The 27369-nt window shown below is 45.9% G+C and overlaps 3 protein-coding genes across 35 annotated transcripts in view; 1 reads left to right on the top strand and 2 right to left on the bottom strand.

The window, feature by feature from the left end:
• Il16 (interleukin 16) overlaps window positions 1-4270 on the top strand; it is a 100055-nt gene extending 95785 nt beyond the window's left edge. For all 32 annotated transcript variants that reach the window (XR_015636467.1, XR_015636468.1, XR_015636469.1 and 29 more), the window contains 3 exon segments: window positions 630-888; window positions 1177-1299; window positions 3019-4270. Coding sequence is in view for 20 of the 32 variants with exons in the window: in XM_087581762.1 (XP_087437888.1) it covers window positions 630-888; window positions 1177-1299; window positions 3019-3206 (570 nt within the window). In the remaining 12 variants the exon portion in view is untranslated.
• A 1681-nt stretch (window positions 4271-5951) lies between these two features.
• Stard5 (StAR-related lipid transfer domain containing 5) lies at window positions 5952-15708 on the bottom strand. The gene is given in 6 exon segments (NM_001192011.1): window positions 5952-6608; window positions 9889-9982; window positions 10852-10969; window positions 14432-14564; window positions 14909-14958; window positions 15559-15708. Coding segments are annotated over 6 exon segments (642 nt in total). The 5' UTR covers window positions 15658-15708; the 3' UTR covers window positions 5952-6460.
• A 6755-nt stretch (window positions 15709-22463) lies between these two features.
• Window positions 22464-27369, bottom strand: part of Tmc3 (transmembrane channel-like 3) — a 47086-nt gene continuing 42180 nt past the window's right edge. The window contains exon 23 of one of the 2 annotated variants that reach the window (XM_087656131.1): window positions 22464-26073. In XM_087656131.1, coding sequence (XP_087512257.1) covers window positions 25230-26073 — 844 coding nt within the window. In that variant the 3' untranslated portion in view covers window positions 22464-25229. 2 annotated transcript variants of the gene reach the window in all.

Genomic DNA, 27369 nt, shown 5'->3' with positions numbered 1-27369 from the left:
TAAGGATGTCTAGACAGCCTAGGATAGTGTATCTCAAGTACTTCCTGTAGAGAATGGGACATGAGCATCCATCCGGAAGGGATAAGCTCTCCTGAAAGGCACTTGGAGCGTCTCCATGTTTTACATTACTCAGGAACCAAGATGTAAGTTGACACTGTAGGATTGCTAGCATCTTTAAACAATGAATATTTTTGGAACTTTTCTTTAAAATTTGGGTGTCACCAAATTTCTTTGATCTTAGAAACCCATTCTCATAAATATCTCTCAATAAGCCCTAGATTCAGTTTTTCCAGGAAACCATTCTCAAAAATGTGCTCTGGAGTAGGTCAAGCAGAAGACGTTCCCTGGGAATGGATGCAGTTGTAGGGTCAGTCAGGGGTATTGTGTGAGAAGAGTGCTGAGTCCTCACTGGTCATACTATTGGTGATCTCTGCCCTGACTAGAGAAGGAAATGGAAGAATGCTGGCTCAGTCCAGTTGCTCTGCCCTGAGATATAGTCAGTCTGTGGTGTCTTTTTGGCCTTACTTCCTCTGGGGGTCAGTTGGATACCTGGCTCAGAGGCCTCTGCCAACACCAAAAAGGGTCTGATTTGCGTGGTTTGTGGCTCCTGACTCCTTTGGCTTGTTCAGGTTCACAGAGTGTTTCCAAATGGACTGGCTTCCCAGGAAGGCACGATTCAGAAAGGCAATGAGGTTCTTTCCATCAATGGCAAATCTCTCAAGGGCGCTACCCACAATGATGCCCTAGCTATCCTTCGCCAAGCTCGGGACCCAAGGCAAGCTGTGATTGTCACCAGGAAAGCAATTGTGGAGGCCGCTCATGACCTGAACTCCTCTACTGACTCTGCAGCATCAGCTTCAGTAGCCAGTGGCATTTCTGTAGAATCTGGTAAGTTTCCCCAGTGCAGTGGGGGCTGGTGTGTGGAGAGGCTCCTTTTGAGCCACACTCTGTCTTTGGCCATTTAGATGCATACTTGGTGGCACTGTGTGGTAATGAGTGGCCCCAACATCACACCTGCCTAGAGTGCTTGGTGTGCTGCAGAGATGTGTGAGTGAGTGTGTGTGTGTGTGTGTGTGTGTGTGTGTGTGTGTGTGTGTGTGTAGTTAAGCATCAGCCTGGGCAGCAGGGCCTGAGAGAAGAGTACATCACTGACCAAGACCATGTTTTCCTTTGCAGTGGAGGCCACTGTCTGCACAGTGACTCTGGAGAAGACCTCTGCAGGGCTGGGCTTCAGCCTGGAAGGAGGAAAGGGCTCCCTGCATGGTGACAAGCCTCTTACCATAAACAGGATTTTCAAAGGTAGGCTCCTTTGTCCTCCACCCCCCGTACATTCTCTCCAGTTGTGACGATGCAGCAAACACCCCCAAACCCAGAACTCCTGAGAACCTTTTTGACCATGGTGGGTTCCTATATTCTCTTGAGTCACGTACTGACTACTATGTGTTCAGTTCTGCTTTTGTGACCTAGTGCCTCTTTACAAGCCTACCTTAACTTCTCTTTTTGTTGGGTCCTCTCCCATGACCCAGCTCTGGGCTTGGCTCAGCTTGGCAGGACCAAGGTTAGGAAGAGGCATGTAAAGCTTGAGACAGAGTTGAGATGCACCAAAATATGCACTGAGAGAGATCAATACTATTCCCATGCAGTGTACTTAAAAATTATACAGCTGTGATAGCACTGAGGCAAAGACAAGATGATCAGGAGTTCAAGGTCACCCTTGGCTATACGATGAAGTCAGTCAACAGTCATCTTGAGTTATATGATTGAGTCTGTCTCAAATAAACCAAATGATCCATGATGCATAAGATTTCAATGTTTTGAGTAAAGCCAGAGACTGGCACTTTTCTGATAGCCTGGTTAGATTTACTCTAGCCCTGGATTCATTGATTCTTGTGTTTATTTTCCATTTGATGTCTTATCCATCATGGAATGGGCTGCCCGATAATCTAACCTGTGAGTCAGCTGGATATGGATTTCCCTGAGAAAATGATGAATGCCTTGTAGCTATGATGCAAATATATCTGTAACACCTTGCCACTTCTTAGTTGGAAGCCTTGGGCACACAGCTCAAATATAAGACCTGGGTCCTAATGATAAGTTTGCCAGGCACAGTGGCCTATTGTTTGCCCATCTGCAACACATGGGAATGAGCCTCTAGTCATAGGCAGGTGTGGTGCCATGGGATGTGGATGCCAGAGCCTGTAAGACAGAGTTCAAACTTAGATCCTCTGAGTAGCCACTTTCAGGCTACAAGTGAGGTTCTCTACCTTTGGTTTCCATGCTTGTGAAAACAGAATCTATTGTTGTGTACCCCCAAGTAATGCTGCCGTGGGTGCAGAACACCAGCACAATGCCCACTGCATCGCTCAGCATCCCTAACTATATTTTCATTATTATTCTGTATTTATTCACTATTGGTTAAGGCCAGGGGGTCAGAATGGTATATGTGTGTGTGTGGGGGGGGGTTCCCCTTCAATGTAAACAGTAGAAGACAACCTTGTGATTTCTGTATGCATCTTTGAGTGAGTGGGCGCCATGCAGGGTTAGGCCTTTCCGAGTGGATACAGAGTTCTTCCCAGGCTGTTTGAAGCCAAAAGCCCTGTGAAGATTGCTTCACAAATGTCTCAGCAGCTCACACCCCTTCCCACTATTGCTGATGATGTTACCAGAAGCAGGTTGTCAATATGAATCAGGGAGACAATTGGGAGGTTCGGGAGGACACGACCCCAGGGGTTCTCTAGTAATGGTAGAAGTCTCTAACTAGGCTCTGGCTTAGCACTGCCTCACTTAAAAACAGCATGAGTTGTCTACTGTAGCTCTCTATGCCCTAGAGAGCTAAGCCTGGTGGCCGAGCTCTGTGCTACCCTGATGTGAAATGCCTCACTTAAGAATCCCTCACGAACTCCCAAAGATAGGTGTGCTATCCACTTGTAAGCTTTCCTGGCTCCCCAGAAAGTATCATTTACTGTTCCTGTTACCCACAAAGCGCAAGATCACTTATCATCTTCTCCTTCTTTATAGGAACAGAACAAGGTGATGCGGTCCAGCCAGGGGATGAGATCTTGCAGCTCGCTGGCACTGCTGTGCAAGGTCTTACACGGTTTGAAGCCTGGAATGTCATCAAGGCATTACCTGATGGACCTGTCACTGTAGTCATCAGAAGGAACGGCCTCGAGGGCAAGCAGACGACAGCTTCTGCAGACTTGTAGACAGGGTGCCAATGCTAAGACAAAGCGGGAGCACCAAGCTCCAGTAATTGCTGATTCTCAGGGTCTCTGCTGCCCACCTCACCCAGGCTGGGGAAAGCCCAGGTGCGCTTCTGGTAGCTGCTGCTCAGGTTTGGACCTTCGGGCACACTGCCCATCAAGAGTGTTGTTCCAAATATCAGGAGTCACACAGAAGTGGCTGATACAAACCTTTGACTGTACAGAGACAGCTTAGTGATAATATTCTGGTGCCGTAATAAAGTGGTTGTACTGCAGCTTTCCATGAACCAAATGGCCTGGTTTGAAAAATCACCTTGGGATTATGAAAGCCACCCCGTGGAAACATCTTTTCTTCTCTCATGAACCTCATGTCTCAGAGGGGAGCTCCTCAGAAGTCAAGGCTGGGCTGGGATCCTATGAAGGGTCACTTCTTGTGCCTCTCCCCAGAGGTGCTGGGTGATGACCGGGAAAGTCTCCTCACGACTGGTGCTTCTGCACCATGGTGATACTGTACCATGCTGCCCGGGCACACCACAGCCAGATGGGGGTGCATCTTTTGAATGTCCTGCTTTTGAAGACTCATAACATTGCTTCTGCTGTACGCCTGCCGAGAGCAGGCAAAAACCTGCCTAGGTTTAAGGAAAGGGGATATCTGTGAGATGCAGAACATCTTCAAACACTTACAAGACTGGCTTTGGTTGGGTTGAGATCCTAGGAGTGGAACCAGAAGACAGAGGAGTGCAACGCGAGTTAAGGTGTGGACAGGATACATCTACAGGACAAACCAGCATGGGTACCAGCATAAAATAAATTACTAATGTCCTCTCTGTCTCGTGTCAGGCACTCTGTCTGCTTGATACTAAATGATAGTCATCTGTGATCACAGCCACTTCACCAATGGCAGTCCTGCACCAGTGTACTGGAGGGTACTGAACCTCAGAACCATACACAGCTTGTCTGGCTAGGACGTGGTAGGGCAGAGATTTCGTCATTCCTTCTGTGACATGAGCAGGCCCAGGAGCTTTAAAACATGGCACATTAGGGAATAAAAACAAACAAACAAGCAACTGCCTTGCGTTGTTTGTAGCATGTGCATGGCCAGTATAACATTTTGCTTTGGTCATTTCTGAACAGCTGATAGGCAAGCTCAGGGCAACCCAGTGTCATTCTCAATTATCCAGAGCAAGTACAGTTTTACCATGTCTGAGCCAGGGGTTCAGATCCTCATCTCCAGTCATTCCATGAAGTACAGATGATATGGGAAGGTCTAGCAAGGATCACAGAGAAAACACCGAGCCCATTTATTTCAGGGCATCGCCCATGGAAGCTTGCTAGTATAACTTGCTGGCTTCTCTAGAATTGGAAGCCAGAAATATTTGCTGGAAGTGGACTCAGAAACCCCAGCTGGATCTGCTCTTCAGGTAAAGCCCTTCAGTGACTTTTGCACAGCTCAGCCTCACTGTGAAAAATGACAGCATGTTACTAGAGCTGGCATGCTTACTTCTCCAGTGCACTCTGAATTCTGTCCTATAGCAGACCAGTAGATGAGGAACTCAAGGTACTATTTATAGCAATCTATTAGATTTAATAGAAGGTACATTTGATCTAACAGTAAAAGGGAGACAGCTGTCAGTAAAATGCTTGCTAGGCAAGCATGGTGACCCAAACTTAATCCCCAGAGACAAGAAAAAAAAACAAAACAAAACAACTAACCAAACAACCAACAAAACAAACAAGCAAACAAAAAAGAAAAGAAAACCAGATGTGGTGGCGTTCAACATGTAATTCCAGACGTGGAGAAACAGAAAGATGTAGGTCCCTGGAACTTGCTGGACATCCAATCTAGCCTATTTGGTAAGTCTAAGGTCAATGAGAAAGCCTGTCTCAAAAAAACCAAACCAAACCAAACCAAACAAAACAAAACAAAAAACCCAAGGTGGATCACATCCAAAATAATGGTACAGCAAGTAAGTAAGCTTAATTTGAAGACAAAGCCAGAGAGAAACCACAGTAAGACATCAACATCCAAATCCCAGGGAACAGGAAGGCAGCAAGAAAGCCAGACAGATCTATACAGATTGTGGTAAATTCTGAACAAGCCCCATCAAAATGAAACTGTGTCCTAATGAGCCCTTTGACCAAATCCAAGCTGCCCCAGCCAGTGAGAAGAACAAAGAGAGGAAGAGTAGGGGGATTATTAAAATCTACTAAAAGGGAACAGCTGGCTGGACTGTGAGGGCACCATGTCTCTGAAGACAATGTCAGCCGATAGAGATCTCTCCTTTCTCTGTGTGATGAAAAGTAAGACTCTAGATTTATTTGGAAGGTTAAGAAGACACCCTTTGTTCCTAAAGGCTTTGTAGTCACTGTTACATACTATAGGCATATAGTATGCTATGTCTCATAGCACAGGAGACTTTCTTCCCTCCTTCCTAATGACAGCAAAGCCTGCTGGGGTGAGGAAACTCCAGCACCCTTGCCTCACCATGACTGAGGGCAAAGTGAGGTGTATGCCAGGGGGCTCTCCTCCCCAGAGTCCAGCATGCACACAGGAGCAGCTGGCCCCACTTAGAATCACTTACATGGGCCTCAAGGACACAAATTCCTTCCCAAAGATACAAATTGTTCTGAGGCAGATTTAAACTGGTTTCATGGGGATGTGAACCTTAACCCGTGAAGGGAAAAAACAGATAGGAAAAGATGATTCTGATGGAAGATACCACAAAAGTTAGATTGAAAGTGCTATCCTGTGGTTTAAAACATTTTTCAAGTTGACACCTTTGTAAAGGGGGAAAGTCTCGTGCTAAAAATGTGTATACAAAAGCATATCAGGAAAGGGACAGAGGAATCTGGGAACTCCAGATGCCAGAGGAAGCAGGACGTAGTGACCACGATGGATAATGATTCTTTAAGACCAGCACAGGGGCAAGGTGTCTGATAGCAGCCAGCACACAGGGCTCTGGGCCACAAGGAATCACAGAGTACTTGAGCCATCTCTCAGGCGGCCACAGCAGGACCTTCCCTGGCCTGTCAGTTATTTGTGAACACCACACCAAGCTGATGGACAGGTCCATCCACACCAAGCCCAAGAGGAAGGAGGGTGGAGTGGGGCGATGGGCTGCTCTTCCAAAAGGGTACCCTGAGATTTGCTGTTTACTATGGCATCTCAAAGGCCACAGCAGTTCTTCCGTATTCTTTGAGGCTTAACAGCTGGAGTTCCTGAAGGACCATCGGCATTCCATGCCAATAGGTGACTGTCAGTGATGGAACTTCCTCACGGCCTTCTGAAGGTTGGGGTAAAACTCAGCCATGCTGCGAGGGAAGAAGGAGTCCACCACACTCTGAGGAAGGTAGCCATTCAGGTCTGTCTGGAAGAATGTGACCAGGTGGGTTTTGTTGGGCTCCCTGAAGAAATAGCAGAGATGGGTTAGATCTGTATTATAGAAGCTTCTAGCACAGAGCCAAGACCACCAGAAGTGACCCAAACATGGTGGTCATTTCTACTCCTGCTCTACATTCAGTGCCCTGGACTCCTCTCAACCTTCTTGTTCTGGATAGCGTATCCTGTAGGGGACACACTATACAGTAGCTATGAACACATTGGTGAGCTGTTGCCCTGCCCTGGGTAGGATAGGTACAAATGTTCCTTATGGCTACTGATAGCCCATCCCCTCAACCCCTCCTGGGTTTTGTGCAGAAGGAGCACACATTCAACTGGCAGGACAGGTCCTGCTATGGTACCTGAAGGCTGGGGACTTCTGGGGCACTCTGGGCCCTTTCCAGAGGTCAGCAAGGTTAAGACTGTTTCTGTGCTCACTATCAAACACACGACCGAGTTTCCAGCCTATGTGGTTTGTCATAGATGTGAGCATCTGTTAGGTCTAACATGAAAGAAATTTACAAAACTGGAAAACAGTGACATTCTTCTCAGGTGTGTGTGTGTGTGTGTGTGTGTGTGTTAAGAAAAGCTGATTATTTTTCATACAATGTTACTTAACATGCGATTCATTTACTAGTATTTTGTAACCAGATTTTTTTTTAGATTGCTCTACACAAAAGAGGAAGTAAGTCATGACCAAATAGGAGCATAGAAGAGTTCTCATGGTCACACACTCTGCAGTGGTCAGGTCTGGGGAAACCATGTCAACAGCTTTGGGCTCATCAGAAACTCCACACAGCAGTGCACCTCAGAGGTTCTCTGACGTGGAACCTCTGGTACTGAAGACTACAGTCTTTCCCTCTGGCTGTATAGACAGCTACTGTGGTCTCAGAAGGACGGAGCAAACAGATGAGCAGTATAGGAGAGCACAGGCTACTTTGGACTAGCATTTCTTTATCCCTGTGCTGAGAGATGGGGTGGGGGAACGGAGAGAGGGAGGGAGAGACAGAGGGAGAGGGCACAAATCCTCAGCTGTCAGTGTCCATGTCCTCCCTCCCTCACCACCTCCCACTGGTTCTGGGGTACTTTCTCTGCCCCACCCCCACCCTGAGCTCAGGCTATCCCTCATAGTCATTCAACTGTGTTCTCTTTGGAAACTTGAACAGGTTAAGTAAGAAATCTGAATTAGTGATTATGCTTCTCTCTGGGGAGCCCTGGGCTTGATGGGAGAACATCACAGAAGAGACAGACTACATGGGGAAAGACACATGGGGAGTAGGTCAAAGTAGATAAAAGCAGGCTCAAAGGCACTATGACTGTCTTCACTGAGAAAGCCAGGAGTTTGTCCTGACACATTCATCAGAACACGTGGGGATCATGGAGAACGCTCCCTGCAAGGAGTAGGCATATCACAAACGCAGCTCTGATGCTGCCTTCTCCAAAGACTCTCCTGCCTTCTGAGATGCTTTCCCACTCTCACAGACAGTCTGAGCCCAGACACCTCCAAATCTGGTCTGGACACAGCCTTGCTCCCCAGTGTGGACCCTTGCTCTATTCACAGCTCCTTCTACTCCGGTTACAAAGCAGTTTACACTGAAGTCATGGCACAGCTGCTCAGACTTCACTAAAGTCCCCAGTTACTCAGATAAAAATGTCTACAGGGGTCTGGTCCCGCCTTCTCAATGACTACTTCCTGGCCTCTCCCCTGGCTGCACTGATCCAACACAGTGGTTTCTTCCTGTTCTGTCCCCCTTGTGCCCACACCTGCTTCCTTTCATCAAGAGGAACCTTGCACCTGCACGGGCAACTGTACCATGTGAGGCTCCAATCAGGGAAGATTTGGTCACCTCTGGGGTGGCTCACTCCCACTGTACCCCAGTTCCTTTCATCATATTTAGTTTTCTACCCAGCATTTATCATGTGGTAAGCAATTCCTAGTTTATATATAACATAATTACTTTCACTTGTGTCTTGTTTACCTTCTCCCACCCCATCAGAATTAAGCACTCAGAGAACAGATGTTTTTTATGTTTTTTGTTTTAAAGAAAAAAAAAAACATAGTCAACATGAAAGACAGATGGCTGAGTTTAAGCTGTGGCTTTATCACTTGCTGAGTCCATCTGTGGCCTTGGGGTAGTTATTTAACCTCTCTGGCCTACCCACTCCTTTTATAAAACCTGGACCATTGTTACATAATCTGAAGCTTGCCCATTGTGTGTTCCCCAAGCCAGCCCTAAGACTCAGCTTCAAGGAGAAAGAGCTCTGCTTTTACTCGTCTAGACACTCCTTGCAATACGTCTGGCAATGTGGAAGGGCAAGGCAGCATCTGACTGTTGGGGACAGAGCAAGGAAAAGTGGCCAAGGGTAGTTTTCTAGGCCCACACCAGAGGGTCTGGTCTCCTCTGTACTGGGACTAAAGCATGTGTGTGGTGCTTTACTACTACTGCCGAATTCAGAATTTTGTGACATTTAGGGGAAGCCTTCCCGGAGCCGTTTGGGGAGCCAGCTTAGCAGACATGGTGCTCTGTGGGGGTGCTCTGTCTGGGTTTTAGTAATATTCTAGGCTCTGAGGCCTGCTTCCTGGAACTGCATGGGAAGTCCACACCTTCCCTCTGGCTATCTGTAGGAGACGCTGGGACCCATGAGCAAGTGCAATCCCTCTCCCTGTTAACTCTGCTCATTATAAACCTGGGACCTTCAGGTAATTCATTACCCAGAGAGCTCCTGGGAAAACCCTGGCTGTGTCTGGGAGGGATCTCTGGCTTCTTTCCAGGGCTGATTCCCAAAGTAGTCTCAGAACTGTCCTCTGTGCCCTGAGATCTGTCCCATTCCTTGTAAAGGAAACTGGTCACTGTGTGAACACAGGGTGGGGAATTTGTTCCTGTAGCTACTTTAGTCTGGTGGGTATCGTCAGAGAGTCCAGATCTGGAGCTCAGGCAGTCTACTGCACTCCTGGCCTTTGACAAATCACATAACTCTCCTAACCCTGAATTTGCTTATTTGCCCAATGGGACCACCAGGACATTTGCCTGACCTGTGCTGTGAGGATGGACACCTGGTGGGTGCACATGCCTTTAACCCTAGCATCTAGAGGCAGAGGGAGGCAGATCTCTGAGTTCAACGACAACAAAAGTTAATCTGGTAACACCTCCTTACCACTTCGCTAGGTGCGCATCAGGTCATGCATGCCTATATGTGACATGCATTTTGTAACATCAATATTATTTTTGTAGATTACAGTCAAAGTGCCTGTTTTCTGAGTTCACAGTGGTGTCTAAGACAAAGTTCTCCACCTACTTTCCTTACCCTGGCAGTGGTTCACAGAAGCACCCACATGGATGGTTAAATCCTCTCACAAAACCGGGCTTTGGCGGACACAATGGATGCTCCACGTGGGTAGCTGGAAGACAGTCATGAAGTCAGTGAACTCACCTTCAGACAGCAGGGTCATCACCCCCAGCACTGAAGACTTTTCATCTGCACAGACTAAGTGACTGAAGCCCCGAATGCCAGCAAAGGGTTCTGCCACCTGTCAACTTCCCTCCTTACACTTACACTCACTCCAGTTTACACATATGCATCCTCAACCCCCCAACCCTCCCCACACACACATGCTCATATACATACGCACACTGCACTCACTGCTGCACACAGCTTTCTCCAACCCTTTAAGAATTTCAGAAGAAATTCCAGAATATAAGGCTCAGGGTAGAAGAAAGATTCCTCTCTCAGATTTCAGCTCAAAGAAAGAAGGTTGTGTCTCCCCATCTTAGGCAGAGGCAGAGGCAGAGGCAGAGGCAGAGGCAGAGGCAGAGGCAGAGGCAGAGAGGCAGAGGCAGAGAGGCAGAGGCAGAGGCAGAGAGGCAGAGGCAGAGAGGCAGAGGCAGAGAGGCAGAGGCAGAGGCAGAGTCGTTGGGCTCTGCTTCCCAGAGGGCAGGAACGGTACAGAAAGCAACCATATGATTAAGATGCTTGACACACTGACATACAAAGACATTAGCTGCTATATGCATGTCCATAGCATAAACTGAGGTCAGCAGAAATAAAAACAGTGTTGACAAAATCTGAGATGCACATAATAAAGCCTAGGTATATGGTCTCCCCATTTAATACCCGATGGCACAAAATCCCAACTATACGAGGGAAGAGGATGGAATACATGAGCTTGTTGATGGTTTCCAATCACCCAGCTTTCCTTGAAGATCTAGGGGTGCCATAAGACAAGAGCCCAGCCTCTGGGACAGCCAGTAAACACCTACTGCCACTCACCATTGGAACTGATGGTGCCATCCTCATACTTTTTCACTAGCACCAAGTCCACAAAGTCCCTGGGCGAAATCAGCTTCATGGCAGCTGAGGGCGTGGAGGTTCTGCTCACACACAGCGTCTGCCAAAACAAAGGAGGCTTGGGTCTGCTGAAGACAAGTCCATCTCATTCCCTGCACCCGGGAAACTAAATGCGCGGGCAATATGGGGAGCTGCAAGCAGGACACAAGGAAGCCTGGAGGGGGCACTCGGGCACTTTCCAGTGGGTGCACTGAGGCCAAAAGAATTTCATCACTTTCCAAAGGACTTCATATCCATGTCTCTTTATAAAAGAACTCACCTGAGAATGGCATGGCTCTACAAAATGGGTCTCCTTCCCCACCCATTTAGTGTTATCCTAGCTTGTACTGCATAGGGTACAAGATCTCTTGGGGAGCTACAGATCTTCAGGATTTCTGACTGCAATGTTTGACCATAGTGCCCTACACTGGGCTCAGAATGTCAGTCTCCCTTTCTTAAGCACAGTCCGAGAAACAAGTCCATTTCTGAATTCCCGAATCTTGCAGCAGGCACAGAGGAAGTAATGGTTATTCTCTACAACCATAACATCTTCTGATTCCAGCTGGAGCCTGAGGGAAAAGCCTAATTTTAAGACTATTGAAGACAAAGGCACTGGTTACAGACTTAAGCTCACTCCAGGTTCACGTCTCATCCATGCATCCTTTACCCATCTACTATTAAGGGTTAGGATGCTTGAGGGCTGTCCAAACCACACTGATGAATGCCACTGGAAAGGGTCTTTGCCTCCTTACCGTCACTGTTTCAACTAATAAGCAAGACCCCGACTTGTTACTGGCTTCTCTGCTTTTCAGGATGTGTAAGTTCCCCAGTAGCTTGTACTTTCCCTCCTTCTGTGCCTAGAGTCTGCTGAAGATTGTGTCTCTCTGGCAACAAACCAAATCTCTTCATGGACACAGGAATTAATGAGAACCAAGAGTTCCCACATATCTCATGCAGAGATAAAAAAAATACATTTCTCTTTGTGCTTAATCATTCTTCATCCAAATTTCTAACACATTCATGTTACCTTAATAAATCACACTCATACCTTAATCTAGTACTTAAAAAAAAAGACTTGTGATCAAAAGAAGTATATGATTAGAATTTTTTTTTAATTTACAAGAATATCTCTAATAAAATTTGGTGATGTCAAAAAAAAAAAATCACATGCATTATATGAGGGCTAAAATGGACTGGGAGGCCAGGCCTGGTGGTGTAAATTGTAATCCCAGCACTTACAAGGCAGAAGCAGGGGGATCAGCCTGGTCTATATATTGAATTCTAAACTTGCCAGGGCTACATGAAGAGACCCTATCTTAAATTAAAAAAACAAAACAAAAGAAAACAAAAAAACCCAAACAATTCAGTGGGGTGTATAAAGCAAAGTTCAAGAAAAATAATTACACACGCATTAAGAAAAACGCACTTCTTGTTGGTGGCTCGCTTTGCTTATTGAATTGGGAAGTAGCCCTGCCTAGCCTGGCGCTCATCAATAATCTGGCTGACCCCAGCACCCTGATCCCCATATCTCCATGGCTGCTGGGGTTACAGCAAAGGGGAACCAGCTCCTCCTGGCTCCTCTATCTGTGTGCACTTGGCAGCTTCTCTTCACCTTTGTCAGACTGTTTCTTCCCCTGGGTTTCAGGATAGGCTTGTGGCCAGGAATAGAACCTCCTGTAACTGCCTTGAAAGTGCTGACAGGTTAACCATTGCTATGGCTGCTCAGGTATCAGCCTATGGATTTCCTAGGTTTTCATTCTCTTCGTCCCACCAGCCACTGCACTGACATCAAGAGGTGCAAGTGTGCTAAAGGGATTTGGAGCCACTTTAGCTTCCAAAAGGTGATATGCGGGGTCTGGGGGCTGCTTAATGGGTAAAGTGCTTGCTATGCAAGTGTGAGGACCAGAACTTAGATTCCCTGAGCCCACACACAAGCTGGTTGGGAGTGTGATTCTGGCTGTAATTCCAAAAGGGAGCTAGAGGCAATCTCTGGAGTAAGCTGGTTAGGACTGCAAGCTCCAGATTCAGCAAGAGACTTTGCCTCAATATATAAAGATACAGAGTGACTGCAGGAGATACTTCTCGGGGCTCCATATACAAATGAGCATGCGTAGAGACACACATGTATAGTATATACACGTAATGCAAGTCCTTCTGTTATAGCATGTGTATAATATATAAAAGGCGTTAACTGGGGTTGTTCAACTTTAACCATGAATGTGTAATAATTTATATATTCTCTTTGTATTTTTTCTTTTCTAATGCTGGTGTCACTTAATCCAGAATAAGAAAATTATATCTATTCATTGTGGTTCATCAAATGCCCCCACTTAGACCAGCTGGTTTTTATAAAGGAAGCTACTTAACTATAAATGAGAGAAAAATGAAAGAAGAAAGAACCACTTGTTATAAATTAAAGGTAACTTCAAATTACATACAAAAGTGCTAGAGTCTGATTCCCAGCCCAGGCCACCTGTTAGTCTCCTAAGGGAAAGCAACAGTTAAATAGTATCCAGGCACATTAGTGCCCGAGTTCCACTCTCCTCTTCCTGGTACCAGAGGGATGAAAGAAAGAACATTATCCTCATTGTGTGTTTCAATTCCATTTTTGACTGTTAAGGGCATACAATTACCTTTTCTTCCAGGGATTTTGCCCCATCCTTCAGACAACTCTAACACAAACTCTCTGGACAACAGACTGAATTGAGGATTCTAGGTCAGGGCAAAGACACCTGGCTCCACAGCTTGTAAAATACTGCAAGGTTTCACAATGCTACCTGCTTATGTAAGCACCAGACAAGATAGCGCCAGACAGGTCCTAGAAGCTACAGTAAGATGCCATTCAAAGCATGCAAGTCCGCCCCCCTAGAGTTGCTTGTGTTGTTTCCACTATGATTTTCTATTCTTCTGAGCTTTCTAGAGTCAAAAATGAAGCACAATTTTACAGTTATGGGTGATGCCAGGACAGGTTCATCAGGACCCTATCGCATGTGGCTATTTCAATTTACATTTATATTTGTTAAATTGAACAATTCATTTCTTCAAGCCAGCCACCTTTTCATGCTCTTTGGCCCCATGGAATTGAGGCTGCCATACTAGACAAGGCAGTTGCGGAGCAATGCCGTATACCCAGACTTTCCGCTGGCTGTGGCTGGTCTGCAGGACAAACACTTTTCTGAAGGAGGCTCACAGTGGTCCTACTGTGGGCAAAGGACCAAATTAGCTCTGTCAAGAGACAATGCTTCAAACTAGATATGTTAGTCTAAATCCAGGCCTGCCTCCCTATCTTGGGGTGGGGGGGGACCAGGTCTTGCCCTGTAATTCATCATCTACTGTCCGCTGGTTCTGGTGAGGGTTTTGGGGCCTCTCAGAGATATACTGTTTTCCACCAGGGCCAAAGCTGGATTGGTCTGCATGGCATTCCTCTTGCCTACAGATGTTATGGATCCTTCTTCAGGCGATGTGGTGTCAGGGTGTTGCAGCAAGACAAGACACTACAGATAATACAGCCAGAGACACTTACATCCGTGATGCTTTGGACAATTTCAAAGCTGTTCACATTGTCATCCCACTTCTCCCGAAGGCCCCCGGCAACTGGCTTTACACAATCCCACACCTCTTCCGGTGTCCCACACAGAATCCCTTCTCCCCGGTACCTGGAACAGAGAGGAATTTGACCCACAGCATCAATTAAACTTGTTTATTTTAGGATTTTTATCTCAGGTCTATTCATGTTTGTTCTAGTTCTAGGGTTGGCTGACAGAAAAGGGCCTAAAATATGCTAACCCGCCTCCCCTCCAGCCTGAATAAGCTACAGGTACAAAGCCCTCACAGAACACAGCTTGCTAGAAACGATTCAAAACGCAAGTTAATGCTTTTCTGGAAGATGACTAGTGATCACAGAAGGCCAGGGTGGATTGGAATCTTCCATGAAGCACCCGCAGAGACACCAGGAAGGGAGTCAAGATTCTGACAAACTCTGTTAAAAGTATGCACTTACAGATTCCCTGGAAACTCCTCAGATGGCCTCCAGGAAATTGAAACTCCATTCTGTCAAAAGGCATAGGGTTGTAGAATTTTAGAGCTAGAAGAAGTCTTGGAGAGGAGATCTCAAAACCTGATTCTCAAAGGTCACCCAATCTGTTCCTGGCACAGGTGGGATTCATCATGGATGTAGGTGCCCCTACAGCAGGTGATGAACAGAGAGATCCTGGCTGGCTGATTCCTGGCGCTATGGGACCCTCTCCAGTCACCTTAAATGCCACCAAGAACTTTGGTTTTCTTAAGTAATTTAGGGCTTTCTTTAAAAAAAAAAAAATCAGAAGCTCAAGGAAGGAAACTATTTCCCTGGCACTCCCTGGGGGAGGGATTGTGCAATAAAGAACGTAGGAAAGACTTGGTACTTGTAGTTTCAGGTCCAATCCTAACTCCGTAGCAGTCTGATGACCTTGAGTGGGTTTCGAAATGAAAGGGGCAGGGATCTCCAGGAGTCCCAGAGAACATACACCCGCAGTGGAATCGCTCCCTCAGTCCACCTCTGGAGTCCAGGGTGCGGGTAATCTCGGGGAGAGGAGAAGCCTGGGAGTTTGGAGGACTCCAAGCCCTGGGAGCAGTTTCCAGATCCCTTTTCCCGCCCAGTCCCCCACTCACGCCTTCCCGGCACTTCTTCCAGCCCGACGCGTCCCGCCGGTACCGGAGCACCTTCTCTGCCACCGCCTCACTCTCTTGCGTGGCCCAGGACAGATCCATTATGCCACGGTGCAGGGTCCCAGCTGTGCCGCACAGGTTCTGCTGGACGGAAAACTGGGCCTTGGGCGGAGCCTGGAGCCCCGCCCCTGGGCTCCGCCTCTCTTTCAGAATTGGTCTTCGCGCTCAGACAATTCCGTTCTTTCTTGAAATTGGCAGGTCTGGAGATTAGGGCCGGCCCTGCGCAGTAAACGTCATCTCTGGGCGGGTCTCAGGGAGCTCCTGCTCCGCAACAGCAGGCTCTGGGACAGGGCCAGGAACCAACTAGCTTAAGGAATTTGGCTGTTTTCTCCTTGGTGCTCAGGTGCTTTCGACCCCTAGTGAAACGGTGCAGTTTTCATAGCAAAGGACTTCCTAGGGGGAATTCTGCTGGGTGACACGGAGAATGTGGAGGAACCGGCCGTAGAGGTAGGCAGGAGGGGTACCCACCGGTGACAGTTCAGGAGGTCTGCGCAGGCATGTCTGGTCTGATACCCGAAGCTGAAGCGATTCCCATTTCTTTTTTTGGCCTTGACTAGCTAATGCCTTTGCTGAGTAAAGAAAGAGACAATTTCGAATGGGTGGAAATGAGTGGAGGAAAAAGCTGAAATGAATGTCAGATTTAGTTCCAGACACCCAGGGAGCTCTTAGTAGATATACATATCCAGCAGACAGCGCCACGCATTGGCACCAGGTGGAGACCCCAGTTTTCCCTTGAGAGATTTAATCCGGATTCCGGAGATGGAAACAGGAAGATCACTCATTAAAGGTCTGCCTGGGAAATATAATGGACCCTCCTCTCAAAATAAAAAAAAAGTAGAAAGAGGTCTATCGACATAGTACAATAGTAGCGTGCTTACCTAGCCTGCTAGGACCTGAGCTCCATCCCAGCATCTTTAAATAGACAAATGAATACTAAGCAGTCAAGAATGCTTGGCTACTTCTGGACTTGGGAGTGTGTGGAATGGCATCCCCTCTGTAAGAGCAACCCAGGTTCTCTCCTCTTCAAGCCCGTCTACAACTGAATTGTTTGTAAACTCTTCACTGTTTCCTTCAAAGGCTAGGAAGGACTCGTGATTTGAAAATCCCCCTTTGGAAGAAAAGAGGGGCTGTCTGACGGGGAAAGCAATCTGGGCACCTAGAGAGCCAGACCCAGTGTTGACTATGTGGGTTGGGCAAGTCTTTAAACATCTTTGAGATACAATTTGCTCAGCGGTGAGATGTAATAATAACATGTGTCTCCCTGTGCTACTATGAAGAACACAGGAAGAAGTGCATGTGCATTCTTCTGAGAGTCATAAAATAGATGGCACACTTTGTTGTACTTTAAAAGTTAAGTGAATAAAATCATAAATGAACAATAATCTGAGATAAAATTGAGATATGTTTTAACCAAAAGTATATTGTTTGGGTGTTTAAACGAGGTTTTGAATTGTTAAGAATTGTGGGAAAAAACTCAAGCCAAAAGAAAGCATCCTACATGGAAAGAAGCTTCGTGGCAAAATAAATGACAATGGCACAAAAAGATGCAGAACCCTGGTCGGAGGGAATTATAAATCAAATAAGGGGACCCACCTAGTGGACAAACAGCACAAGGTTTGTTAGTACCCTGCTTTACTCACAGTACTGAGAAGGGGTTTTTCCATACTGGATGAGAGCTTGCATGCAAAGCAGTGGTACACATTAACAGTTACATATTAACAGATACATATTAACTTCCTCTTCAACACAACGACCTTGCTTGCACAGGAGCATAGAAGATCGCCCTTGTAATGGAAACTAACTTATTTGCCAATGCATTATGTGGGATATTATGTCCCCATTAAACTCATGTAACACAGCGGAGAGAACTGAGGCTGGCGCCATAGAGGATTGCTCAAGAGAACAGAGGGCCTGACTGCATCTAACCGTAGGGCTTTGTAGGAGGCAGCTCTTCTCATCAGCAGCCATTTGCTGTTTGGAGGACACGGGTAGAGTTTAAAGCTTAATTGCATATAATGTAAGTTCTTATCTTTTTCCAAATGTGATCACTGTTTAAGATGGTCATCAGTTATGTCACATAAACAAGTCAAAAATGCCAGTTGAAGGGTAACAGTGTTGTGAATACAAAGGTCTGTGCTTGGAAGCCATGCATGGTGGGGCATGCTTGTAATTCTAGCACTCATGAGGCAGAGGAGGGACGATTACAAGTCTGTCACTCACTGGGTGTACATAATGAGCTACAGGCTAGGCAGAGCTACAGAGGGTAACCTGAAAGAGAGAGGGAAAAAGAGAAACAGAACAGAGACAGACAGACAAGACAGACAGACACACACACACACACACACACACACACACACACAGAGAGAGAGAGAGAGAGAGAGCGAGAGAGAGAGAGAGAGAGAGAGAGCGCGCATTTGCTTTTTGGCTGGCAGGTATGGCTCAGTTAGACAATACTTGCATACTATGCTCAAGGCCTTGGATTGCATTTCCATCACTGAAAAAATTAAAACATGAAAGTAATTTTAAAAAAAGAGCCAGCACTCATCAGATCATTTAAGTCACACATCTTGTTGGCAAGTATTTAGCACTGATGGCCAATGAGTAGCCATTCCAGACCTTAAAATTTTCTCATTCTTTTATTTGAAAAGTGAAATAAGTAATAGTGGTAGCAGTTGGAATGAAGACCAAACGACTTAATAGTGAATAGTAATTCAAATGGCACTTGATGTGCAGTAAACATTGGCATACCATACCAATACCTATGCTCAATTAACTACATATATGTATTGAGTAAGAAAGAAGCATGTGTGCATCTCTCTCTCTCTCTCTCTCTCTCTCTCTCTCTCTCTCTCTCTCTCTGTGAGTGTGTGTGTGTGTGTGTGTGTGTATGAACATGTGTGTGAGTTTGTTAATTTTATATACAGCTGTGAAACCACATGAGGATGTTATTTTGGTCAATTGTATTGGCTGGTTTTGTATGTCAACATGACACAAGCTAGAGTCACCAGAGAGGAAGTAGCCTCCGTGAAATCCAGCTGTAAGGTATTTTCTCAATTGGTGCTCTGTGGGGGAGGGTCCAGCCCACTGTGGTGTTGTCATCCCTGGGGTGGTCTTGAGTTCTGTAAGAAAGCAGATTGAGCAAGCTATGGGGAGCGGGCCAATAAGCAGCACCCTTCTGTGGCCTTTGTATCATCTCCTGCATCCAAGTTCCAGCACTGCTTGAGTTCCTGTCCTGACTTCCTACAAAGATGCACTGTGGTCCGGAAGTGTAAACTCAATAAACCCATTCCTCCCGAACATGCTTTTTTGGTCATAATGTTTCATAACAACAATAGAAACCCTAACTAAGACATCAATCTTAGGCAGTGTGTACAACAGTGTTCCCATGAGACAGTGTTGCCCAGTGACAATGTAGGCCTCTTGCTCTTCCTAATACACCATGAGGTCCACACAGTGACAAAAATCACTTCATGACACATCTTGAAGGACATTTCCTCAGGAAGCACTGCGTGCTAGGGATTTTGATATGCTCCAGTACTCAGAGTGCTCCAGTCTAGTAAGCTGTGGTTTTAGAACAGTGCAGAGTCGGCCAGACACTTCCTTTTCATTTTAAATCATAGTATGCTGCTTCATTACTTCATTTTAAAGGTCTAATTAGAGTTCAATATAATGTATTTCTATTAAGTTCTGTGACTCTTGATTGAGACTCAGGATGGAGCCTATTAGAATTTTGCTTGAGCTTAAACAGTATGAAAACAAAACTGCACAAAAGTGAGTTTTGCCCCCTCTCCCCTTTTAAATGCTGGGTATGAACCCAGGCAAATGCTCTACCACCGAGCTGCACTCCTGTGCAGGGAAGCCAATTTTGTTATAGAAAATGACTCTTAGCAACTATCAGTATAGAAGAGGTGACTATGCTTACAAAGTGTAGTGGGAAGATTTTTATCCACAGAAAGTTTTACTTTTATTTATGTGTGTCTGTATGTGCACGTTTGTACGGATGCCTACAGAGATCAGAAGATGCTATGAGATACCCCAGAGTTGGAATTACATACAGCTGGTTGTAAACCAACCAACACAATTGGTGGGAACTGAACTTGGGTCCTCTGCAACAGTAGTAACTTCTAACAGTCCTAACTTCTAAGCCATTTCTCCAGGGCCCCAGAAAAACAAAAACTAAGTTAATTATAATTAACTTTTTATCCTTGCTTTCCCCAAAACAGGAGGTTCTGCATAGACAAAATATTTTGAGCAGTAAAATTTGTATCCAAGGCCTGTGACAAACTGGCTGCCCACAGCAGGTGAGATCGGAGGTAGCTCACAGCTGGTGCATCTATTTTGATGCTGGAGGCTGGACCAGTGGAGGGAAAGCAACTGCCTAGAGCAAAGAGGACCTGGGCAGCACCCACAAACCTCTTCTATGAGCTGGAACAGGAGCTCCTTTGAAAGCTGCTAGGGGCTATACTCAGAGCTGAAGGGGACGTGGGAGAATTTAACTCAAGTTCATTATTCAGTGTCTCCCACAAGGCCCTAGCCTCTTAGTCCACCATGTGCCCTCTCAGAGCACACAGGGCCCCTAGCTGACTTTGAGCTAGGTGCTCAAGGTAGGGGTGCCACAGCGCATTTACTGCACTAGCTCAGGACACTGTAGATCTAGTAAACAAGCACAGAGATGCCTTCTTATCATTCCCTTAGCAACAGCTGCTGTTGGCTGAAGCTTACTGCTTGCTGGCTGCTGCCCGACACCTGCACTTTACCTGGATCGAGTCATTTAGCATCTAGTCACCTAGTCACAGAACTGTGAGGTAGAGACCAGTCAGTGGCTACCTGGACTGGGAAAAGATAAAAGGACCTAATTACTTGCAAATAAACAAAAAAAAAGGCAAATACATTCACTATGTAGTGATTTTTAGGATAAGTGCATGGTGTGTGTGTGGGTGTGTGTGTGTGTGTGTGTGTGTGTGTGCATGCGCACACGCATGTGAGCATGTGTGTACGTACAAGCAGTGTTTAGGAGGCCACAAGAGGCCATGGGATAGAGCTAGAGTTACAGGCAATTGTGAGGCTCTCAGCAAGGCAATGGAACTCACCTCAGGTCTCTGCTAGAGCGTGCATGCTTTAACCACTGAGTTATCTCTCCATTCTCCTCAACTCCTAGTAATACAGTGAATCATGCTACCAATAATAGTTTGATGACAGGGTAATTAAGCAGACAATCTCTCTTGCCACAGATCATTCACTAAGCTATGCAGGCTTACATAAAGCAAGCTTGATAAGGCAGCTTGGCTACTTTCTGTGCCTACAGCATCCGTAGGGGCTGTTTTCCGAGAGTGGAGGGAGATGAGTGATCAGCAAACTATGCTACTGTTAGGAGCTTCATGGTCCCATTCACACGGGTGATGGCACCACAGCAAGAGAGTGGGTAAAGTCACTGAGAGGTAAATCACTTATCAGCTTGTGGGGACAGGGAAAAGAAAGAAAGAAAAAAGAGCAAAGGCATTAAAACCATTTGATTTGTTTTTTCATCAGATTGATAAAAATTGCATAATGTAGCAAGATTAAGTTCTTGGTGAGCCTCTGAGGAAAACATCCCCATCACCTGCCAAGGCAGGAGATGCCACACGTGGGCTTGCAGAGATGAAAAAAGAGGAAACCAGAAACACTGATATATTTGCCTGCAGCAAGCTCAAGTTTCTCTTTTCTAGGACTAATAACCTCAAAGAAAACATACAAAAGATATTTAGCACACATTTTCAGTAGGGAATACACAGAAATTATTTCAATACCCATAGTGAAGGAAAAGAAGAGATACCATATAGTTTATCCAATAATGAAACACTACCCAGCTGTCATAGGGAGCTTTATCTGTGCATAGTCCTGTGCTAGATCTCAAAATACAAATAAGTATGGTAATAGATATAGGATAGTAGCATTGGCTTAAGGCATAGGTACCACCTATGGATTCTTGTATGATAGATTCACAATACAGTGTTTATAAATAGGACAATCTATAGTGGGTTTGGCCTAAAGCTGCTTGTGTTCTAATGTTAATCTGTGTCCCCCAAAACTATTTGTACAAGAAAGTCCACAAGTAAGACACTGAGGGACTCTGCTCCCAGTTAATTCTAATTGGCAAATAAAGATGCCCCCAGCCAATAGCTGGGAAGAAGAGACATAGGTGGCGTTTAGGTTTCCCAGGCTTGAGACCATGAGGAAGGAGCAGGAGTCGGAGAGCTGCCATGCCTTAGAGAGTGTGGGAGAGGAGAAAGGCGGTTCCAGTAAACATAGCCATGTGGACTGGCCAATTGGAGCTAGTAGCAGCCCTATTGAAACAGTAAGTAATAAGGGGGCTATGGATAGAAACTGAACTCTAACAGCATGGCGGGTAGGCAGTTGCCCGGGTATTGTGCTGCTTAGGGCATATTAAACTATAAAGGCTCTGTGTGTGTGTGTGTGTGTGTGTGTGTGTGTGTGTGTGTGTGTCTGTCTGTCTGTCTGTCTGTCTGTCTCTCTCTCTCTCTCTCTCTCTCTCTGTGTGTGTGTGTGTGTGTGTGTGTGTGTGTGTGTGTGTGTCTTTCATCCAGGAACATAAATGGTCAAATGGTCTATGGCAGGAAGGAACCCCATGCTGAGACTATTTAATATTTCAGTAACAACAAGCTACTGGATCAATTTACACTGAACTCTTGACAGTGTGAGAGGGAGGACCTGTAGTGTGGGGGCTAGAGAATAGTCTGATTATCTCTCTCTTCTGAGTATCCTTATGTAGCCCAGGCTAGCCTGGATCGATGTAGCTCCAGCTGACCTTGAACTTGTGGTCCATTCCTCTTGTTTCAGTCTTCCAGATACAGCTTTATAGTGATTTATTATTAAACAAAAATGGCTCCATGGAAACAAAATACAAACATTTGTTGACCTTTGTAAGGGGAATATGGGTACTCACCACACTCAATTTTGTGCTAATCGGTGTCCTAAAGTTTTCTAAGTTGGAATCACCCAGTACAAGGTGCTATATACACATGCTCTGAACTCACACATCAACCCTGGCTATCTCACACTCTCTCTTTCCCTTGCAACACAGGTTGCTGATCCTGCAGGTGTCTGGAAATAGGTTTGGCTTTCCTAACCTATCTCCACGTGCCAGGGAACTCTAGGCCCCAGCCCTAATCCCAGAACCATGGTATGTCTCCTCACTGTGGCACTGCTGTGGGTACCTCTGCCACTAAAGGACATTCCAGTCACTGCAGAACCATCCAGACCATCACCTCTTAGAGCCAACTTGACATAGAATTCAAAAACTTGTACACTCATCCTCATGAGTTCAGTGAGGGAGATTATCCACAGATGTGTGACCTTTGCAAATACCAATATTTATACAAACCTTCGTGGTTAGCATTGGGAGTTACCTTGGCCTCTGATCCAGTGGCCTTACCCTATGTGATTTAGTCATTAGGACATTCATCTATTTACATCTAGCAAGGTACTAAGAATTTGTGGCAGGCCTCCAAGTTTCCTGCCTCTATGGGATGGATGGTTTGTGGAATGTTCTGAACACTAGGAAATGTCATCCTATGGTAGGGCTATGTTTTACAGAAAAGGTGAAATGGTCTTGATGCTATGATTAAGGTCCCCCATGAGTCAACTTCTAGGAATCAGGAAGAAGGGTTTTCAACTTGTAAAATGAGGGCCCATATTACCCCTGACAAAAGGGACTGGAAACCAAATGGGAACACATTTCACTGCCAGTGTAGATCCATCAGCCATGTTGGGTACCAAATGGGGACACATTTCACTGCCAGTGTAGATCCATCAGCCATGTTGGGTAACAAATGGGGACACATTTCACTGCCAGTGTAGATCCATCAGCCATGTTGGATAGCAGGCACATGCAGGAAGCCTCTACAACCTTAAAGCCTGGACATCTGACCAAGAACTTCATGAGGCTGCAAGAGGGCTTGGGGCCTCTGTGAGATGTCAGCCCTTGATGGTGCCTCAGCTGCTGCCTGGTGAGACCTGGAGAAGAGGACCCAGCCAGCCATGCCTGTACTCCTGACCCCTGGAGATGCTAGAACAACAAGTGTGCATCCTAAGAAGCCACTTGTGGTGTGAAAATCGCAACAGGCAGAACAGAATTGCTCCGACAAGAAAGCAAATGAAACATGGTGGTTGTGAAGCAGGGAGATTGGTGCACGTGGACAGGATAACAGATGATCTGACCAGAATCTCAACCGGGCACTAGGGTTACCACAAGTGCAGACCATACCTTGCAAGGACATCTGTCTGACCTTGGTTGGGATGGTGCCACCCTTGCTGTTGATCTCACTAACAAAGAGAGTTGACAGAAAGAGTTTATGAAAGACTCATTTACCTGTGAAACCTTTTCCTTGCTCTGGATGCTGTATATGCTCAAGGCTTACCAGACCATGGCATTGTCAATGGTCAATGTGATGTTCCCTGTTGCCAAAGAAATTCAATGTGTGAGGGTCCCCATTGTTATTCTAATCATCAGCAGTGATAGAAAACACACATGTGACATCTGTTGTGTGTCAGTTACTGGGAATGTAGAACCATGGTGCCGTTTGTTCCAGACATTCAGAGTATTTAGTAGAGGAGACAGAAATGTTAAAAGTCAGGGCTTTTAAAAAAGATATGGAAATAGGAGTCAGGGCACCAAGCTGGTTACTATGGGATGGAGCACACAGCTGGCAAACCCATCACAGGGCCTGTCAGGGAAGCCAAAGAACAACTCCTTGTGAGCAGACATAGTGGGAAGTGGGTAGGGGCAGCTCTGCTCTTTTCTGTGGACTTGTTACGTGGCGGCTGTGGGCCTGGCATCTCTGTGACTGTGAATTTTTCACCTCCTACCTGAACTGAAACAGATCTCTGTCTATTGGCACTGGGGGAAAACAAGATTGGCAACCACAGAATCAGAGCTGAGAGGTAAGAAGATGGGTGGTTTTAGGGATGTTTGAGCTTTGGTTCCGCTGAGTCTCAACCCCCTTCCTTCCCATGAACCAGGAAAACCCAGCTATAAATTTGTGGTCATTTCTAATCTGTGTTCTGATAGAGTAATACAGAGTTAAATAGGTTTGCAGTGTTCTACTCTGGCCACAACTAAACCTGTTGTCCTCATAAACTATGTACTCTGAACACTTCAAGGGCAGCCACCTAATTTTGGTGCTCACTATGGAGTCCTGATACTCATACATCAAAAGATCATAGTGCAAAGCACTCACTCATGTTAACTAAAGATAAGAAGAGTGCTGAGGTTGGGTTTTGCAGTCATGATGAGATGTCTGGCTTGCAGGTGAGCATGGCCATCTTGAATGGAATAAAAGGCCTGGTATTTTCTTGAAATGACAGCCTGATACAGTGATATATGCTAGACATAAAGAAACATTGGGAATGGCCATGCATACCCCATTGCTTTGAATAGGAAATTACAGCCCCTGGGTCTCAGAACCTCGGACAGCAGTTATGAATAAGCCCAAAGAAGCTCTACAGATCTTTAACAGCTCACATATAGGTCTTCTCTTCCAGGAAGAATGGGACGATGTGCCTTCAATACTTCCAAAGAGATCCAGTCTTTAGGAAGAGACATGGATAGAGGAAGCCTAGACATTTGAACAAATTAGGTCATTTAGATCTGTGGGCAGTACCTGCCTGTACTTGGCCTTCCTCCTGCCCAGCTGGCTGGCAGACCTGGGGAATCTTGCCTGGCTGGACATGACATGCCTGTATTGGTCATTGTTGCTGTTTTGCTGGTCACTGCTGGAGGCTGCTGACACAGAATCAGATTCTGTGAACGATGGTTCGAACTTAGCTTTGACTTTGGCCTTCAGGGGATGCTGTGGGTATTGGACATTTCTGGGTCGTGGCTTTTTGTGTACAAATATTGGCCTCTCAAGCTGGCCTTCAAAACTATTTTCCCCAGATCTGTAGTACACCCTTCGCTGGTACTTAGGGTCTCTGGTGTTATTTTCTGATCTGTCACCAGTGTAAAAACAAGAAGACCGAGGGAGGTCTGTCAGGGAGCTAGCAGGGATTGACCACTGGATCAAATCTCTTCTCAGTATCTCCTCCTCTTCTTCACTCAGCTGTGGAGAAGAAGGCTGGTGGGGAACCCAGGACATGTACTGCCCTACATTCCTGGGGTACAACTCAACAATGTCACCTAAAGCATCTATCTTGAAATGTCTTTCTGGCCAGAAAGCTGAGTGGGTCTTTTTGTGAGAGTCATGCTCATTGACGACATAGTATCTGGGAGCACGGAGACCGTGGCCATGTGTCATCAAGGCAGAGACTTCAGATCCACAGAAAGGAGGACGGATTGGCTGAAAGTTTTTTCTGGAAAGGGGCTCTGAGCGAGCATCTTTGAGGGGCTGTGTTTGTGTGACAGATGAGCAGGATCTGTTCTTGTGGAGGTTGCCTGTGCTGGAACACGGCCCGTGTGGATTCCTGTAAGACAGAAGTGGTTAAGTAGCTATGGATCTGTATCCCTCCACATCTCCAGGAATTCCAAAGTGTCTGTAGGTGATCCCAGGGATGCATGCATGGAAGCACTCAGGGAGCAGGACCACACGGAACATCTCAGAGCCCTGATAGGATAAGAGATGCCACTCTCCATAAGGGTGCACATCAAGGCATACCTCATTAACATATGCCACCACAGAGCACTGGTTCTGTTAGAAACCTTTTACGGGGCTAATGTTTGTGGAATGCATGTTAGGAACACTGCTCTAGTGGGCTAACCTGCTCTCCAACTTTTCAGAGTGTCCATTTGGGGGAACTATACCTGCTCAAAGGACCAGTGACTGTTCTTTGACCCTGCCCTCAGTGACATCCCAAGAAAGACTTACATCCCTCCATACTTGTCAAGGTACTCTGAGGATATGAAGACAACTTGCATAAAATAAATTCTCAAGTTCTACGATAATTTGTGGGAAGGAAAAAGGAAAAATTGTATCCATCTCTATGGTGTCCGCTGTACTACCATGGTGAACACAATCCTGTCTCCTCGTTCTTCTGGGTGCTGTTTGAATACTTAAGGAAGCTGGGTTCTCTTGCTTTCTTGAAGATGAAAATGAAGCATCTGGCCCATATAATAACACATTGAAGGTCTGGCCAGTAACTTACCAGTCTACATGAAGAGACTGTTTACCATTCAGAGACCCAAAGTGGAATGAGGCCAGTTAAAAAGATAAGAAAGCTCTGTGACACAGGGGAAAGGAAGAGCTCATCACCCCAGGGTATCATTGGAACCTGTCACTAGCCAAGAATCAGGAATCCCAGCACTCTCATCACTGGCTATGACAGTTGGGACATAGAGGTGCATATTCCTCTTACCCATAGATACTTTATGGGTAATAAGGAACAAGATTAAGGGCTGAATGTATGAGACCTTGTGTAGGGTTTTGTTCCTTCCCTAGTCAAGGCCTGAGAATCTCAAACAAGACTGCTCACTTTGTTCCCAGTGAGGGTATCCTGACTTTCTGTGTCCCCGAGATCTCTGTTTTCACCTTATACATTGCAATCCTGTCAGGTACTCTGCATTGGTCTCATTTAAGTTTCTTAATAAACCTTTGCACATAATAACTTCAACCCCACTGAAGTCTTATATAAGACTATTGAAAACAAATGACGATGACGACAATAACAACAAAAACAACCACAACAACATCATCATCATCATAAAAACAATGAGCCTTGACTGCTGGGCTCACCCCTGATCTCCAGTGCACCTTGGTTTTCCTT

Source organism: Rattus norvegicus, chromosome 1, assembly GCF_021556685.1.
Source record: "Rattus norvegicus strain SHRSP/BbbUtx chromosome 1, alternate assembly SHRSP_T2T, whole genome shotgun sequence".
NCBI classification, from domain to species: Eukaryota; Metazoa; Chordata; class Mammalia; order Rodentia; family Muridae; genus Rattus; species Rattus norvegicus.
The sequence above is the reverse complement of the archived record's forward strand: the minus strand, read 5'-3'. Positions and strand labels throughout refer to the sequence as shown.